This window comes from Anomaloglossus baeobatrachus, chromosome 2, assembly GCF_048569485.1.
Source record: "Anomaloglossus baeobatrachus isolate aAnoBae1 chromosome 2, aAnoBae1.hap1, whole genome shotgun sequence".
In the NCBI taxonomy this organism is placed as follows: domain Eukaryota; kingdom Metazoa; phylum Chordata; class Amphibia; order Anura; family Aromobatidae; genus Anomaloglossus; species Anomaloglossus baeobatrachus.
This window is the reverse complement of record NC_134354.1, coordinates 705,357,093-705,374,900: the sequence shown is the minus strand read 5'-3', so window position 1 is coordinate 705,374,900 and position 17,808 is coordinate 705,357,093. Positions and strand designations below refer to the sequence as shown.

Below are 17,808 nucleotides of genomic sequence, written 5' to 3'. Positions count from 1 at the left end.
GTGTTGGGGGGAGGTGTGCATCTCCCATCGTGCTCCATCCCCCATGCTGCGCACCCCCCATCATGCCCCATCCCCTATGCTGCACATTCCCCATCGTGCTCCATCCCCCATGCTGCGCACCCCCCATCGTGCTACATCCCCCATGCTGCGCACTCCCCATCGTGCGCCATCCTCCATGCTGCGCACTCCCCATCGTGCTCCATCCTCCATGCTGCGCACTCCCCATCATGCTCCATCCCCCATGCTGCGCACCCCCCATCGTGCTACATCCCCCATGCTGCGCACCCCCCATCGTGCTACATCCCCCATGCTGCGTACTCCCCATCGTGCTACATCCCCCATGCTGCGCACTCCCCATCGTGCTACATCCCCCATGCTGCGCACCCCCCATCGTGCTACATCCCCCATCGTGCTACATCCCCCATCGTGCTACATCCCCCATGCTGCGCACTCCCCATCGTGCTACATCCCCCATGCTGCGCACCCGCCATCGTGCTCCATCCGCCATGCTGCGCACTCCCCATCGTGCTACATCCCCCATGCTGCGCACTCCCCATCGTGCTACATCCCCCATGCTGCGCACTCCCCATCGTGCTACATCCCCCATGCTGCGCACTCCCCATCGTGCTACATCCCCCATGCTGCGCACCTCCCCATCGTGCTACATCCCCCATGCTGCGCACTCCCCATCGTGCTACATCCCCCATGCTGCGCACTCCCCATCGTGCTACATCCCCCATGCTGCGCACTCCCCATCGTGCTACATCCCCCATGCTGCGCACTCCCCATCGTGCTACATCCCCCATGCTGCGCACTCCCCATCGTGCTACATCCCCCATGCTGCGCACCCCATCGTGCTACATCCCCCATGCTGCGCACCCCCCATCATGCTACATCCCCCCATGCTGCGCACTCCCCATCGTGCTACATCCCCCATGCTGCGCACCCCCCATCGTGCTACATCCCCCCATGCTGCGCACTCCCCATCGTGCTACATCCCCCCATGCTGCGCACTCCCCATCGTGCTACATCCCCCATGCTATAATAGTTCTCCTATTATACTCAGAGAGGAGTATAATAGGAGGACTGTAATAGGAGGAGTAGTCCTGGGGGGAGAGGAGTATAATGCCGACTCCCTGCAAATGTGTACCGGGAGCCGGTGTACACTGGTAACTATGATACACATCGGGTAACTAAGGGACCTTAGTTACCCGATGTGTATAATGGTTACCAGCGTTCACAGGCTCCGTCAAGATCCCAGCATCGCAAGGTTATGTCTGGCGCTGCTGGGATCGTGACGGAGCCGGTGTAGAAGCAAGCGATATCCCAGGATGTTGTGAGTGTGTGGATGTGATGTGTGAGGTGTGTGTGAGAGTGAGTGTGATCTGATGTGTGTGTGTGTACTCACCTGGGAGTCGGAGCTCCGTGTCAGTTGGGCCAGAGCGAGCGTGCATTGCGTGAGGGGGGCGGGGCCTGCAGAGAGCCGGGGCGAGAGGCCAATCCGTGTGGGGGGCGGGGCCATGGCGAGCCCAGCGGCCAATCAGCTTTGTGTCACCGTAAGGACACAATTTTGGAGCATGACAGACAGACAGAATAAGGCAATTATATATATAGATAGACTAGAAGGTGGCCCGATTCTACGCATCGGGTATTCTAGAATTTACGTATTGTGTAGTTCATGTATGATTTTTGTTATATATATATATATATATAATATATAGATGTTGTTGTGTGTAGTTACCAAGTTGTTTATGTAGGGCGCTGTACATGTTCTGGGTGTTGTCTGGGTGTGAGGGGGGGTGAGAGCGGTGTTGCGTTGTTTGTGGAGTGCTGTGTTTCTGTAGCGTTGTGTTTGTGTGTTGCGCGGTTTGTGTGTGTGTGGTGTGTTTTGGGGGGAGGTATGTTTTGTGCAATGTGTGTGTTGTGCGGTATGTGCGTATATTTGTGTGTGCCGCGGTGTTTGTGTGTTGGATGTTGTGTGTGTGCAGCATTGTCTGTGTGTGTGGGTGTCTGTGTAGGGCAGTTGTTTGTGGTTCCCAGTGTGTGTGTGTGTGGTGTGTTGTGCAGTGCGCGCGCGTGTGTGTGTGTGTGTTGGGGGAGGTGTGCACTTCCCATCGTGCTCCATCCCCCATGCAGCGCACTCCCCATCGTGCTCCATCCCCCATGCAGCACACTCCCCATCGTGCTCCATCCCCTATGCTGCGCACCCCCATCGTGCTCCATCCCCTATGCTGCGCACTCCCAAACGTGCTCCATCCGCCATGCTGCGCACTCCCAAACGTGCTCCATCCGCCATGCTGCGCATTCCCAAACGTGCTCCATCCGCCATGCTGCGCACTCCCAAACGTGCTCCATCCCCCATGCTGCACCAGCATCAGCCTCTCTGCCCGCAGCATCAGCCTCTCTGCCCGCAGCATCAGCCTCTCTGCCCGCAGCATCAGCCTCTCTGCCCGCAGCATCAGCCTCTCTGCCCGCAGCATCAGCCTCTCTGCCCGCAGCATCAGCCTCTCTGCCCGCAGCATCAGCCTCTCTGCCCGCAGCATCAGCCTCTCTGCCCGCAGCATCAGCCTCTCTGCCCGCAGCATCAGCCTCTCTCCTCCCAGCATCAGCCTCTCTCCTCCCAGCATCAGCCTCTCTCCTCCCAGCATCAGCCTCTCTCCTCCCAGCATCAGCCTCTCTCCTCCCAGCATCAGCCTCTCTCCTCCCAGCATCAGCCTCTCTCCTCCCAGCATCAGCCTCTCTCCTCCCAGCATCAGCCTCTCTCCTCCCAGCATCAGCCTCTCTCCTCCCAGCATCAGCCTCTCTCCTCCCAGCATCAGCCTCTCTCCTCCCAGCATCAGCCTCTCTCCTCCCAGCATCAGCCTCTCTCCTCCCAGCATCAGCCTCTCTCCTCCCAGCATCAGCCTCTCTGTCCCTAGCATCAGCATCTCTCTTCCCATCATCAGCCTCTCTCCTCCCAGCATCAGCCTCTCTCCTCCCAGCCTACCCCAGCCTCTCTCCTCCCAGCATCAGCCTCTCTCCTCCCAGTATCAGCCTCTCTCCTCCCAGCATCAGCCTCTCTCCTCCCAGCATCAGCCTCTCTCCTCCCAGCATCAGCCTTTTCTGTCCCCAGCATCAGCCTCTCTCCTCCCAGCCTCCCCCAGCCTCAGCCTCCCCCAGCATCAGCCTCCCCCAGCATCAGCCTCTCTCCTCCCAGCATCAGCCTCTCTCCTTCCAGCCTACCCCAGCCTCAGCCTCCCCCAGCATCAGCCTCTCTCCTCCCAGCATCAGCCTCTCTCCTCCCAGCATCAGCCTCTCTCCTCCCAGCATCAGCCTCTCTCCTCCCAGCATCAGCCTCTCTCCTCCCAGCCTACCCCAGCCTCAGCCTCCCCCAGCATCAGCCTCTCTCCTCCCAGCATCAGCCTTTTCGGTCCCCAGCATCAGCCTCTCTCCTCCCAGCCTACCCCATCCCAGCCTTCCCCAGGATCAGCCTCTCTCCTCCCAGCCTCCTCCAGCACGCCGTGCTCCTCTGCCGACACTCACAGATCCGATCGCATACACTCACACACACACACACCCGATCGCATACACTCACGCACACACACATTGATGATATTGCACATACGCGCTCACACTCACAACATCCGGAGATACCACATGCTTCTGGCCATGTGATCCTCCGGCAGGTCCTGGAAGCTCACAGCACAGTATCGCCGCCGAGAAGCAAGCGATATCCCAGGATGTTGTGAGTGTGTGGATGCGATGTGAGGTGTGTGTGAGAGTGTGTGTGATCTGATGTGTGTGTGTGTGTGTGTATGTGTGTGTGTGTGTGCTGTTATGTGTGTGTATGTTCCGCCGCTGCAGGACCTTGATGCGTTGGTAACTATGCTACCATGGTTACCGGTATATCTCGTCCCCCGCTCGCACGGGAGCCCACACCAGCATACGCCGGCCAGCCCCAGCAATGCGAGGGTATGTGTCGGCTGGTTTGGCGGCGTACGCTGATGTGGGCTCCCGGGGGTACAGTACTCACCTGGGAGTCGTGGCTCCGTGACCGTGTCGGTTCGGGGAATGCGTGGGGGGGGCGGGGCCAGAGCTAGCGTGCATTGCGTGAGGGGGGCGGGGCGTGGCCGAGTTGCCAATGCCTGCAGGGTGCCGGGGCGAGAGGCCAATCTGTGGGGGAGGGGCGGAGCCTGGGCAAGCGGCCGGCCAATCCGTGTGGGGGCGCAGCCTGGGCGAGCGGCCAATCCGTGCGGGGGGCGGGGCCATGGCGAGCCCAGCGGCCAATCAGCTTTGTGTCACCGTAAGGACACAATTTTGGAGCAAGACAGACAGACAGAATAAGGCAATTATATATATAAGACAGACAGACAGAATAAGGCAATTATATATATAAGACAGACAGACAGAATAAGGCAATTATATATATAAGACAGACAGACAGACAGAAAAAGGCAATTATATATATAGATAGGGGTAGTGCAGTTTCACATGAGATATGTGTGCCAAGCAGTTCTCAACGCAGGACCATACCAAGTGCAGGTGGTGTGAATACTTCATCTCTACGGTACTTGCTGCAAAACATTGACAATTCGCGGTGAACCATGTATAGTTTTACTCAGGGCTGGACATATCATTGGTGCAACCTGTACTGCCACACAGGGGCCCAAGAGGTAAGTGGGCCCATTACTACCTCAAAAGCAGGTGGAATTGGGCATTATGATGAGTTATTGGACTGAAAAGTGCACATATACTGTCATAATGTGGCGCCCTGGACAAGCCAGGTCGTCACAGGTACTGCAACAACACACCCCACACCCCGAGATAGGCACATCAGTCACACACAAATCCTTGTTGCCTCCCTCCAGGGGCTGATGTCCACACCAGGTGAGGTGGAGCCAGGCGGTTGGCCCCACCCACTGAGGAGTTCACAGTCCTGGAGGCGGGAAAAGGAAGCAGTTAAGTTAGGGAGAGTGAAGTGGAGGAGTGAAGTGGCAAGTGAGGAGCAAATTGACCGTGTCCGGGTACGTGGCCTGGGCACATACAGCAAGGTTGGCAGACGGTGGTGGCCGTCTGCAGGAGAGGCCGATCGACGCGGAACTGTAGGACCGGGGTCGGGCGGTGGCCCGCCGGTACCGAACCGGGGAGCGAAGAGATGCCAGCACAAACCGGCAGGGCCTACGGACCCCGAGCAGGCTTGGAGTCGCCGTTATACCGGTCAAATCCGTTAGCGACGGGAACCTCCGGGGTTTCCTAGCAGCAAAGACCCGATAGAAGGCAACCGTCCAAACCGAGAAGGGAAATACAGATCCCGCCAAGGCTAAAATTCCCAGGGCCAGAGCCTGCGGGCAAAAGGGGCTCCACCAGCCCATATCTAAGCTGGGGAGCGGGTTACCGGTGGGAAGCCATCGGGACCGAAGATACACAACAGGTGCAGGGAAAGGCAGCCACCACCACCCGTCCAGGAGTAACCACCTCAGCCGGCTGCGGGACCCGTCCATCCAGCCGTTTGTTTTACCGGCGACTCCGTATACGTTATTGGCTGAGTGAGTACCTCCGTGCCGTCCGGCACCGCGCTGCCCCCGCGACCCTGCACCTCACCTACCCTGCCTCCCCATCTCATCATCGGGCCCCGGGACTACCGACCCCTACCCACGAAGGGGGAAAACAATATCCCAGCTGCTCCCTACCATCGCTCCCGGGATCCCCATCACCAGCAGCGGTGGTGTCCCAACCTCACCACAAACCATGGATGGCGCCACGGACCAACTTCCCAAACCCAAACTCCATCCCCCTTTCACTCACGGGCGAGGAGCGCCGCTCGAGTCCCCGGATCCGGCCCACCGCTGGAGCCACTGAGCAGCCATCGCAGCAGCGCCGGACCCGAGCGTTAGCGAGAGCGCAGCGGCGGCGGCCTCCTCCCCGCCCGCGACAATTACACAGGGACCTCTTCTGTCTGTGTCCGCTAGGGGTTTTACTGCCTGGCACCGCACATATTCGCAGCTGTGTTCAACCTGCCAGGTGTCTCTTCACCTGTCCACCATTCGCAGTCTGAATCGGCCATGGGTCTTCTGACCAGTACAAATGTGATGCCTTGGCGCCGCCAGGTGGTCACACACAAAATAGGCCCCCGCATATTGGGGTTACACCGAGCCGACAAAACCCTAGTCACCCCCCCAGGGTAGGACAGGCACACCAGTGGGCGGGACCAGGCGGAAGAAAAACGCCCACCTAGGGGTCTAGAGGATCCTGGGGAGGGAACCAAGGAGTTGTAAAAGTGAAGTGGAGTAGTGAGAGAGGAGAAGAGAAAGTCAAGTTGAAGTTCAAGTGGAAGTCGGAAAGGAAAGGCGTCGTGGTTGGAGCCCCGACGTACTGGCTAGGTGGCAGACGGTGGTCCGTGTCTGTCAGGAGACTGGAAGATGGCTGCCGGAGATCCAAGATGGACCGGGACAGGGTAGGAGCCCGCCGGTACCGACACCGGAGAACCGACCTGGAAACCGTGCACAGAGTGGGTACCTGGACCCTGAAGCAAGGACCGGAACCACCGGCTTTGTTAATTCACCAGTTGAGGACAGGATTATAGGTCCTGTCTCACCCAAAGTCCCACAAGAGCAGACCATCAGCCCACTGGAAGGGATAGGGCATCCGCCAGGGCCCCTTGAGATCCCACGGGTCAGTGTCTGCGGGCAAGGCTCCCACCCGTAGTTCTGGGAGCGGACTCCTGTGTTCCACATCGAGAAGTCCAAAGAGAACTAAATAGTGCAGAGGAAAGTGACACAGACCATCACCCCGGGTGAGGGACCAGAATACACCCGGCCGCGGCGGCCGGCCACTGGCAACTTGGTTTACAGCTGGCCTTGTGTGATTTCTTTGACTGTGAGTACACTAACATCTCCCAGTCCAACCGGGCACGCCGGCCCCTGCAGCCACCATCCTCAGCACAGAGACACTGGGCACGGAGTGTTAAAAACAACTAGCTGCCATCCCAACGCCCCCGGGTGCACCCTAATAGCAGCGGTGCTACCCCATATTAGCACACACAGTGGGTGGCGTCACGGACTATATAGAAAATCCCACATACAACCAAAATCCCTTTTTATTTGAAGTTTCCGCAAGACCCCGGGGTCCGGAGACCCCTCGAGCCACACTGCCACATATAGATGTATGTATGTGTATACTATATATAATCTGTGCATAATGTATGTAGTCAGGACAATATTAATAACTGGGTGAATGGCAATCTCCCCAACATAGCCAGATGGAGGGGGATTATTACACCCAGACATTGTAAAGCAGTTTTGTCATTCCCTCTCTACCGTAGAGTAAAACCTCGGAAGCTCTGGCCAAGCTAATATCCCTGCAAGCCACAGAGGCGACCATTGTGACACTCGGACCCAATCACTCAGTATTAAGGTAATGCATTATTTTGGGGCTCAGCCTTTACCAAACTCTTAACGTTTATGTAAGATTTTGGATACCGTATTATTTCTGCCATCACCGTCTGTATTATTGAGCTGAGGTGATCTATATACAGTCTTCACAGCTGAAATCACCCAGCATTCCTTGTTGGCTCAGTTTCTGCATATTTACCCTGGTGAGGTATTTATACAGAAGACACTGCACAGTATTTATGCAGAATAAATCTATACATATACAGTAAAATTTCTAACAAGGGAACTTATGACTATGTTTTTGCCACCTATTCTGAGAGCAGCTTAATGTAGAGACTGAGACCCTGATTACTGCGATGTGTCACTTACTGGGCTACTTGCTGTAGTTTTGATATAATCATTGTTTTATCACAAGGAGATTATCACTAGAGGGTACGTAAACCTGATGCCATGTAGTGCTCCATATTCACGAGCTCTGTATCACCCCCCTCTATTGATTGACAGCTTCCTGTGTACCCTGTGCATAGACAAAAAGCTGCCAATCAATAATGAGGGCGGGGTTATACAGGGCTCAACATTTAAATAAATGGTACACGATATAATACAGCAGGCAGCTGAGAAAGTGATACATCATTGGAATCTGGGTCTTTGCCCCTATATTATGCTGCTCTCATGGGGGAGCACAAATTTGATGACAGATTACCTTTATAAGAGAACTATGCTTTTGCATGTTATAGCCACATGTGAGAAGTTTTGAGGGAAGAGAATGCAGGTCTTAAGATCCGCACCAATCCATGAAACAAAGGGGGAAAAGTGTTTTGACAAAGAGCAGAGTAGTTTGGCCTTAAAACAGGGTATTAATGCTATATTCCATATGTCATACTCTGTATAACGCTGTGCTCAAGACCTAAGTATTACCAAGTGGCTCTACTCTTCAATTCAATGATCCATGGGTTCTTAGGACCTGGACCTGGACTCCCTCAAATCAAAACCTCAGATGATTTTGTTGCACTGTTACACCTGCTCATTTGCATAACCCCGGCTTCTGATTGAGAGTGCTCACTTCTCAGAGCGAGCACGGTCTCATTGCTGCCGGCGTATGCGCACTGGCTGTTACTGGCCGGGGACATTCTCCTCCTCATCTCCTTTATTTTGAGTTTGGGTGCTTCACTTTTGGGTGTATTAGTGCAGCGTTCGGCATCAGAAGAAAGAAAGAAATCGGGGAGCAGAATGTGTGCGGCCGGACACACACACACACACTGGCGGCATTCAGACAGCGCTTGCGCTGGGAAATGAGCACTGTCAATCAGAAGTGGGGAAAGACCCCAATATGCAAATGAGGAGTAACACTGCTGCATCAAAGTTTTGGCAAAATCAAGAGTGCACCGAAACCTCTTCATTTGCAGATGAGGCACTATACCAGTAACAGGTTTTCATAAGGGCCAAGTACCCTACAACACCATATAGATAATTTAATATGCATTTTGGGGGCATCGAAAAGCCTTTAAACATCATTTTGTTACCTGCTTTTTTTTCCTAAAAAAAAATTCAATATTACACTGGTTCCTCTTTTCTGGCTCCTCTTGTTGAATATATTTGAACCTGAAAAATGTCAGAGCTTCATTTTCCAATACAAAGCTCCAAATTCTCTCCATAAATTTACATCATCTAGAAGATAACAATCTGGCTGCTGTCGGCCACCACTAGAGGGAGCTTACTGCATACATACATGCAAGATGAAGTTTGTCTATGTCCACAATGGAGCTTTTGGTGATTTGTATATGTGTGTGTTTGTGCGTATGTGTAATATATCTATATCTAAAAAAAGTGTGTTTGTGAGTATATACAGTGTGTGTGTATATATACATATACTATATACTGTCTGTACATATGTGTGTGTGTGTGTGTATATAATATACACAACAGAGCACACTGTTACTCTGTTTTGCAGGAAGTTTGGACGTAACCCCCGACAGAACACACAGACATTATTTTTCTTTTACTATATATATATATATATATATATATATATATATATATATATATATATATATATATATATATATATATATATATATATATATATATATATATATATATATATATATATATATATATATATATATATATATATATATAGTAAAAGAAAAATAATGTCTGTGTGTTCTGTCGGGGGTTACGTCCGAACTTCCTGCAAGACAGAGTAACAGTGTGCTCTGTTGTGCACCATTTTCGGGCGTCTTGCTATCCGCCTCCAGTAGGCACATACACCTGAAAATGATGCACGACAGAGCACATGGTGACTCCTTCTGTACCATTATGGTCAATGGCAAAACGTTTCCTATTTTCAGCTCATGTAGAAGCAGAACAGTCCCAATATGATGCAGTAACAGTGATGGTGAAGCGTCATGGCAGATGTTACGTCTCTGAAGTTTTGTGTTCACACCCTTTCTGCTCATTACAGGGAAGACCAGGTCGCGGTGGAGCTGGTCCAGAGGGGAGATATTGTGAAGGTTGTTCCCGGGGGCAAGTTTCCTGTGGACGGGAAAGTTATTGAAGGGACATCTATGGCGGATGAGTCTTTAATCACAGGTCATTATATTTGTTGAACCCACCAATTGATTTTTGTTTCACATTTCAGCATTTCTGTATATGTGGTATCACTTTGGTTACAAAGTCCCCAGTAAGCAGAGAGCTCGGTGACGTGGCTATAAGCTTTTAGGGAGGCTTATACTTTTTAGGCTGGAGTCAGCGGCGGACTGGAGTACCTGGGACCCACCAGGAAAAAATCAATCTTGGGGCCCGCCAGCACCACGCAGTTGCCGTACTGTATATAGGAATAACATACATACAAGTGTTATCATACAAGCATGAGATTTGTACACTTCTGGCCACATTCTGGTTTGATGTGTCCAGCCTCAGTCAAATCACTTTCATTGAGCATGTCTGTTCAGCACGTGACCACATCTATGTAAATTCCATACTTGCAGCTTCGTAACCTCCCACTGTCACCACCGGCACCAGAGAATCTTGACAGCGTGCAGTGTGCGCATTGTGCGAATTCAGAAGTCTGCAGTCACACAGTGACACATAGAGTGACTGCAGGTTATCACAAACTTGGACAACCCCTTTAATGCTCCTAACAACATAAATAAAAGCATAGTAACCCTTAACTTGCCAGACGGCACAAGACTTTATTAAAGAGATTGTCCACTACTTTTTAATACTGATGGCTTTCCTTAGGATAGATCACCAATGTCCGATTGGTCGGGCTTCGGCACCTGGCACGCCAGCCAATGGCCTTTTCGAGGTGCTGTGCCGGTGGTGGTTAGAAGTGCTCAGTTCTGGATCTGCTCCATCTTCTGATAGTCCTCCTATTAAAATCAATGAGGCGGATGTGCAGTACCTGGCCGCGGAGATCATCAGAGGATGCAGTAGATTCAGAAATAAGCATTTCCGGCCACCTGAACCAAGAACAGCTGATTAGTGGGGGTCCCACTGCGCTCACATCAGAAGCAATGCACAAGTGGGATCCAGACCTAATGATGAGACATTGTCAGCATCACAAATAAACATTTACATTCAGGTACCTTTTATAGATGATTTTGTCTCTAGTCATTTCTTTCTATTCTTCATCTTGTCCTGATGCAATGATGACTTTTCACATCCACAGCTCGTCTTTGCAGATTTCCATCTTCTCCGGTCTTCTGCAGCACATCCCGACACGATGCCCCTTAAAATAGCAGAATGATTATAATACTCCTATTTAAAAATATCTGCCCTACACTGTGCCCCAGAATACATAATGACCCCTCACTGTGTTCTTTGCACGAAATATGACCCCACACTGTTCTTCATATGGTACATGCACCCCACACTGCCCTCTCCTTTTCATACTGAGCCCACTCTTCACACTGTCCTTTATACTGTGTCCCCTTATACTGCCCAGTCTTTATACTGTGCTCTCTCATCACACACCCCTCCGTGCTATGGTCTCACTGTCCTCCCATTCTGCCCCCTCTCCATACCTCCCCCCTTCACTACCCAGTCTCTATTCTGTGCCCCCTCACATTTTTCTCATCCCTTACTGTCTCCTCACTACCCCCTGTGTGTCCAAATACTTTTCCGCCTCACTCCCCATCTTGCTCACTTGCGCCTCATACCATGTCACTCTTTATTCTATGTCCTCAAAATTTCTTTCCCGTTTGCTTCCCATACCATGTCCGTATACATTCCCCAAACCATACATCACCCCTCATCCTCTCTCCCTATACATCACCCCTCATCCTCTCTCCCCCATACGGTGTCCAAATATAGTTCCCTCTCCCCATCCGCTCTCCTCCATACTGTGTCTGTAGATACTGCCTCCTCCAGACCCTCTGTCCCCTCATACTGTGTCTATAGATACTGCCCCCTCCCCATCCACTCTCCTCCACTGTGTATATAGATACTGCCCCCTCCGCATCCTCTCTCCTCCACTGTATGTATAGATACTCCCCCTCCCCATCCTCTCTCCTCCATACTGTGTATATAGATACTGCCCTCTCCCCATCCTCTCTCCTCCATACTGTGTATTTAGATACTGCCCCCTCCCCATCCTCTCTTCTCCATACTGTGTATATAGATACTGCCCCCTCCCCATCCTCTCTCCTCCATACTGTGTATTTAGATACTGCCCCGTCCCCATCTTCTCTCTTCCACTGTGTATATAGATACTGCCCCCTCCCTATACTCTCTCCCACTGTGTGTATAGATACAGCCCCCTCCCCATCCTCTCTCCTCCACTGTGTGTATATAGATACTGCCCCCGCCCCATCCTCTCTCCTCCATACTTTGTATATAGATACTGCCCCCTCCCCATCCGCTCTCCTCCATACTGTGTATATAGATACTACTCAGTCCCCTCATACTGTGTCTATATACTGCCCCCTCCCCATCCTCTCTCCTCCATACTGTATAGATACTGCCCCCTCCCCACCTTCTGTCCCCTCATACTGTGTCCACTGATAGTTCCCTCTCCCGTTCCTCTGCCCCCTCATTCTGTATCCATAGATACCCACCTCTCACCCCATAATGTTCCTCTTCGCTGTTAAGCTCCACACTGGAGCACTTCTTTGCTCTCTGCTGCCTCTGCGCTGCGGCCCTGACTTGCAGGTCAACAGTGTGATCAGCTGACCTGATCACATTACAGCCGTCTCTCTGACCCGAAAGTCAGGGCCGGGCACAGTTTCAATTGTCCTCGCGTCTGACAGATACGAGGACAATTGAGCAGTGGGAGCCGCGCACTGCAGCTTCTATGAGTGCGGCTGTCAGTGTGACAGCTGCACTCAGAGAATAGCGGCTCCCACTGCAGGGAGGCAAACGCAGCTGCCAGGGAGACTTTACACTGCTGCATCAGGCAGCCTGACAGCGCCCCCTGACAGCTGTGCCTGAGTCAAATGCCCCGCCAGCCCCCCCCCCCCTAGATACGCCTCTGGGTAAAGAGCCCCCACTCCGCACCTCCACCCCCCGGGACCCTGCTCGCCCCCCTGGGCCCCCGCCTTCTATACTCACGTGCTGCTGCTCCTGCAGCCTGGCCTGGGGCGCCGCCGGGTCCGTCCTCCGCAGCGCGGTGCTGCCGGCACCCGCACAGGAAGGAAGCAGTCATGGCTCTGAGACAGCCTCCTCCTGCAGTGTCGCTGCGAAGAGGAGTCAGAGTGGCACTGACAGTGACAGCAGGGAGATCGCTCTCCCTGCTTGCCGCTGCAGAGGGAATGGGATTGCCACTAATCATATCGGCAATGTGCCGATATGATTAGTGAAATTACCGGCCGGGGGGGGCCTCTCACACATATCCATAGGGGCCCAGGAGGGGTAGGAGGGCAAGGCGGGGCCTATGGGGCATGGCCATCAATAGCAGGGGCCCACCGGGGGTTCTCCTGACCTCCTGGTGGGCCAGTCCGACCCTGGCAGGACTCATATATACGTTGCATTGGACCCAGTATTTTTGATCAAGTGCAATTTACAGACATCAAAACTAATGCAAAAAAAAAAAAAAAATACATCAGTTGCCATAATGCCAGTTCCCCATTTTACTCCAGGGTACTGGTTCGGGACAAATCACATCATTACATGAAGATTACTATCCAGCACCTTCATCCATCCAACATAATGGTGCGTCAGATCCCAGTGCAAACAGTGCTTCAGTTTCCATGTATATGTTTAGTTAAATACCGGATGGAAATTATGACAAGTGCAGCAGATCTATCGTTTTAGCAAAATGTGGGGGGTTTTTTTGTCCTCTGGAAATCCAAATCAACAGCACAGGAGATTCCAAATTCTAGTCATACATCGACCTCTAGTGGTGACATTGCTGAATTATACATTGACTGTACTCAGCTTGCAGCCACTCTATCTCATGTTATAATTTTTGTTTTGCCTCTCTACTTTCATATTAACCCTGTTTGTGTAAATAAGGAAGGTTCTCTATGTGAAGGTCTACGGCTCTGTGCCCACGTTGCGTATTTTCATGCAGTTACGCTGCGTATTGCACTGCAGCGTAACTGCATGCGTCCTGCGTCCCCAGCACAATCTATGAAGATTGGGCATAATCCATGCGCACGTTGCGTTTTAGAATGCAGCAATTTGCATGCTGCCAAATCGCTGCGTTCTAAAAAGCAACATGTCACTTATTCCGTGCGCTTTGGATGCAGGTCCCACTCTGTCTATAGTGGGGGCTGCATCCAGAAGGCATGAAATCGGCCTTTTCACTGCATTCATTACACAGTGTTTCTGCAGCGATTTGAAGCGCACGTGTGCTGTCAAATCGCTGCAGAAATTTCTGCAGGGACAAACGCAATGTGGGCACATAGTCTTACTCTGCTTCCAGATTTATGCCTCCGTATACATGCACATGACATGATTACGGTACATTATCTCATGCATGTTATAGCATGGCTGAACAGCTATAGGCCAACTGCTAGGTAAGATCTTTGTAATTTATTACATAACATGTATAACAAGCTGGACTGATGAGGATATGTGGGTTGTTGGTGTAGAGGATGACCAGCAGACATCCGGGAAGGATCACCACATTTGGATGACGCACATTGCTTCTTTTTCCCCCTCTTTCTCCTCTAGGTGAGCCTATGCCTGTGAGGAAGAAGTCTGGGAGCATAGTCATCGCTGGGTCCATTAACGCCCATGGATCGGTCCTTGTGGAGGCGACTCACGTGGGCTCTGACACCACTCTGGCACAAATAGTTAGGCTAGTAGAAGAGGCTCAGATGTCCAAGGTAAAAAAAAGTGCTATAAACCTACCTCATCTGTGTAAATCTACCAGCGGTATGAACGTGTCACACAATATTCACAGATTTCTGTCATTTTGTAGGCGCCAATCCAACAGCTGGCAGATAAAATAAGTGGCTACTTCGTCCCCTTTATAATCAGCATTTCCATTGTGACGTTGATTGGGTGGACCACCGTTGGGTTTGTGAATTTTGATGTGATACTGAAATATTTCCCAGTAAGTTCAGACCACAAAAGCAAATCCTCTTTACACTTCTTTTCCTCTTTTCATATCCCATCATTTTCTCAGTTTGTATCTCACCGGATTTTGTCACTGTCTTACATTATATGCTCAAGGTTAATTGTGGGTAATCTTATTCTTGTGGCACCCAAACACCTCCTCTAAGGCATCTATGGTGGAAACTTATCTCCTATTCCAACACCCGCCCAACATGAGCAATTAAATTTAAAGCCAGGGAGAGTTGGGAAATCGGCGTGTTCATCTGACAATAATCTAATATGTATGGGGGCCATTATCCTTTTTAAATTCCATTTTGCTGTCCTTAGATTTCCTACGTATCTGGTCTTCCTGCGCGATGGCAGCCTCACCTTAATGGTGTCCTCTTCTGTCAGGAATTGATGACACATTGCTGAGACCTAGTATCATGGCTGGTTTGATGGGACAGGACTGGTCCTGATCCAGGACCCACCCTGATCTCCTAAATTTACATTGTTCCACTTTGTCTTGTCAACTTTGCTTCACTGTACGTGGAGGCCTCATTGTCACCCATTCACTGTAATGGGGTAACCTCTGATTACATGTACATGACATTTGTTATCAGTGTGCCTCAAATTTATTTCATCAGAAATTTTGTAAAGGGACCCAGTCTCCTCGAGAAATGCTATTTACCTGAAGATTCATTTATTTATTTGTCAAACTTGTATGCCGGCCCTCTCCAAAGACTCAGAGCGGCTCACATCATATTTTCAACACTGTCCCCATTGGGTCTCACAATTTCGAGTCCCTATCTGTATGTATTTGGAGTGTGGGAGGAAACCGGAGTACCCGGAGGAAACCCACACAAACACGGGGAGGACATACAAACTCCTTGCAGATGTTGTCCATGCTAGGATTTGAAGATAATCTGCAGGTAATTAGCATTTCAGCCCTGTCTAATCAGTTTATTGGAGCAGCGGCTACAAGGAAAAAGTAATGTTTTATTCTCCATGCAGCCACTGGCTTTCAGTCATTGGGGCATTTCAGGCAGTGGTCACCACTCACTACACTGTGAGCGTGCTGTAATCACCTCCCGTCACATTGAATAATTCATTAACAGCCTGCGCTATCTACGTGCGGCACAGCAGGCTGTCAATTCATATGGCGAGGAGTGATTACATCACCCTGATACTTAAAAAGAAGTGGCCACTGGGAGAATAAAACATAATTTTCTCTGTAACTGCTGCATTAAGCAAGGGTTTTAACACTATCTGCAGATGAACCCTATATCTATATGTAAATAGTGTTCCTCGAGATGACAGGGTCCTTGTAGATTGACTTATTGCCTGTAGTACAGCCCAAGATTTCATTTTGGCCTTTTTCACAAGGGTTCTTGTAGCAATCAAATACTGGTCAGATTAATCTCATATGCACTGTATTCCAGTATTCCAGTGTTGGAAATCTGACAGTAATTAATGACAAGTGTGTGTCGCTGTTCTCTACGCTGATTTCTAGAAAAGGGTAATGTCCCACCGGTGCTTCATACATGACCCCAGCAGAGTGTTATATTGTCTGTACATTACAGATTGCGTCCATGCTCCATTACTATTTCTAATTCCATTTTATGTTTATAATTTAATTTGTTTAGGATTACAGTAAAACCATCTCGAAGGCTGAGATCATCATTCGGGTTGGCTTTCAGACGGCCATCACTGTGCTGTCCATTGCCTGTCCCTGTGCTTTAGGTTTGGCTACTCCCACGGCAGTGATGGTGGGTACTGGAGTAGCTGCACAAAATGGCATCCTTATCAAAGGTGGAGAGCCGCTGGAGATGGCACATAAGGTTAGTAGGTTTCGGTTGGAAGTGCGATCTGTATCATTGACTTACCGTGCTCATAAGTAAAGCTAATATTGAAGTATTTTGCCGCTTGTGAAGAACAAGAAAGTGATTTTTTTTTTTTTTTTTTTTTGCGAAAGCTTCTGATAAAACTTAATTCACTGACTAATTCAATTGGAGTGATTTTAGAATAAATGTGTTTTAAAACGAAATCTTTAATTTAGAATTATGGTTAAGCTGAAACCTTCCAAATTGTGACGTGAAGATTAACTGTAACGCCGGTGTCTCTGCAGAGATGCTGACTTAGTCGTCGCCCCGGCCAGGAAGCATCCTGCCCCGCACTCCCCCGGCCATCCACGTATGCTGCCTCCTTCCCCTCCCATGCCCTGCAGATGCCGCACAGGGTTCTCGGGAGTGCACCCAAGAGGCACGCATGTAGGGTCAGTACAGGTGTTGGCGGAGGCCTGGGATTGTAGTCGTGCACCCGCCCGACGCACTACATGAAAAGAGGTTTGGGTGTGTGGTGGAGTCAGTGTGGTGTGGTCAAGTGAGGGCTGCAGGTTCTGTACACAGGCTGCGAGTCTTTGTCCGTAGGAATCAAAAACACACTAAAGGCCCCTTTACACGCTGAGACTTTCTAGAGATCCCACCAGCGATTCCGACCTGGCCGGGATCGTTGGAAAGTCTCTGGTGAGCTGTCAAACAGGCAAACCTGGCCAACGACGCAGCAGCGATCCGGACCTGCAGAACGTCCTAGCTGGTCGTTGGGGACATCTCGAAGCAGCTATTTTAAAGGGAAATCGCTAACAAAGTTGTTGTAACGGTGTCAAACACAACGATGCTTGCTGCGCAGCGGGAAACAAAGGACCAAAAAATGTTCATGAGAGATGTGTAGTGATCTGTGACCTCACAGCAGGGGCCAGGTCGCTGATGCGTTTCACACACTGCAATGTCGCTGGAGAGGTCGCTATTACGTCACAAAACCGGTGACGTTACAGCGATATCGCTAGCGATGTTGCTGTGTGTAAAGGGGCCTTTAGGGTTGCTGTAAAACAATTCAGCTTTACTCTAACAATCTTCTCCTATGTAGAGGCACACATTCTTTACAGGCATTAGTA

At 50.8% G+C, this 17,808-nt stretch overlaps 1 protein-coding gene across 1 annotated transcript in view; it reads left to right on the top strand.

Moving 5' to 3' along the window:
* The window catches only part of ATP7B (ATPase copper transporting beta), a 132,814-nt gene that overhangs the window by 47,703 nt on the left and 67,303 nt on the right, over window positions 1-17,808 (top strand). Inside the window, 5 exon segments of the mRNA XM_075334581.1 lie at window positions 7,301-7,392; window positions 9,835-9,962; window positions 14,490-14,644; window positions 14,740-14,874; window positions 16,502-16,696. Coding sequence (XP_075190696.1) covers window positions 7,301-7,392; window positions 9,835-9,962; window positions 14,490-14,644; window positions 14,740-14,874; window positions 16,502-16,696 — 705 coding nt within the window.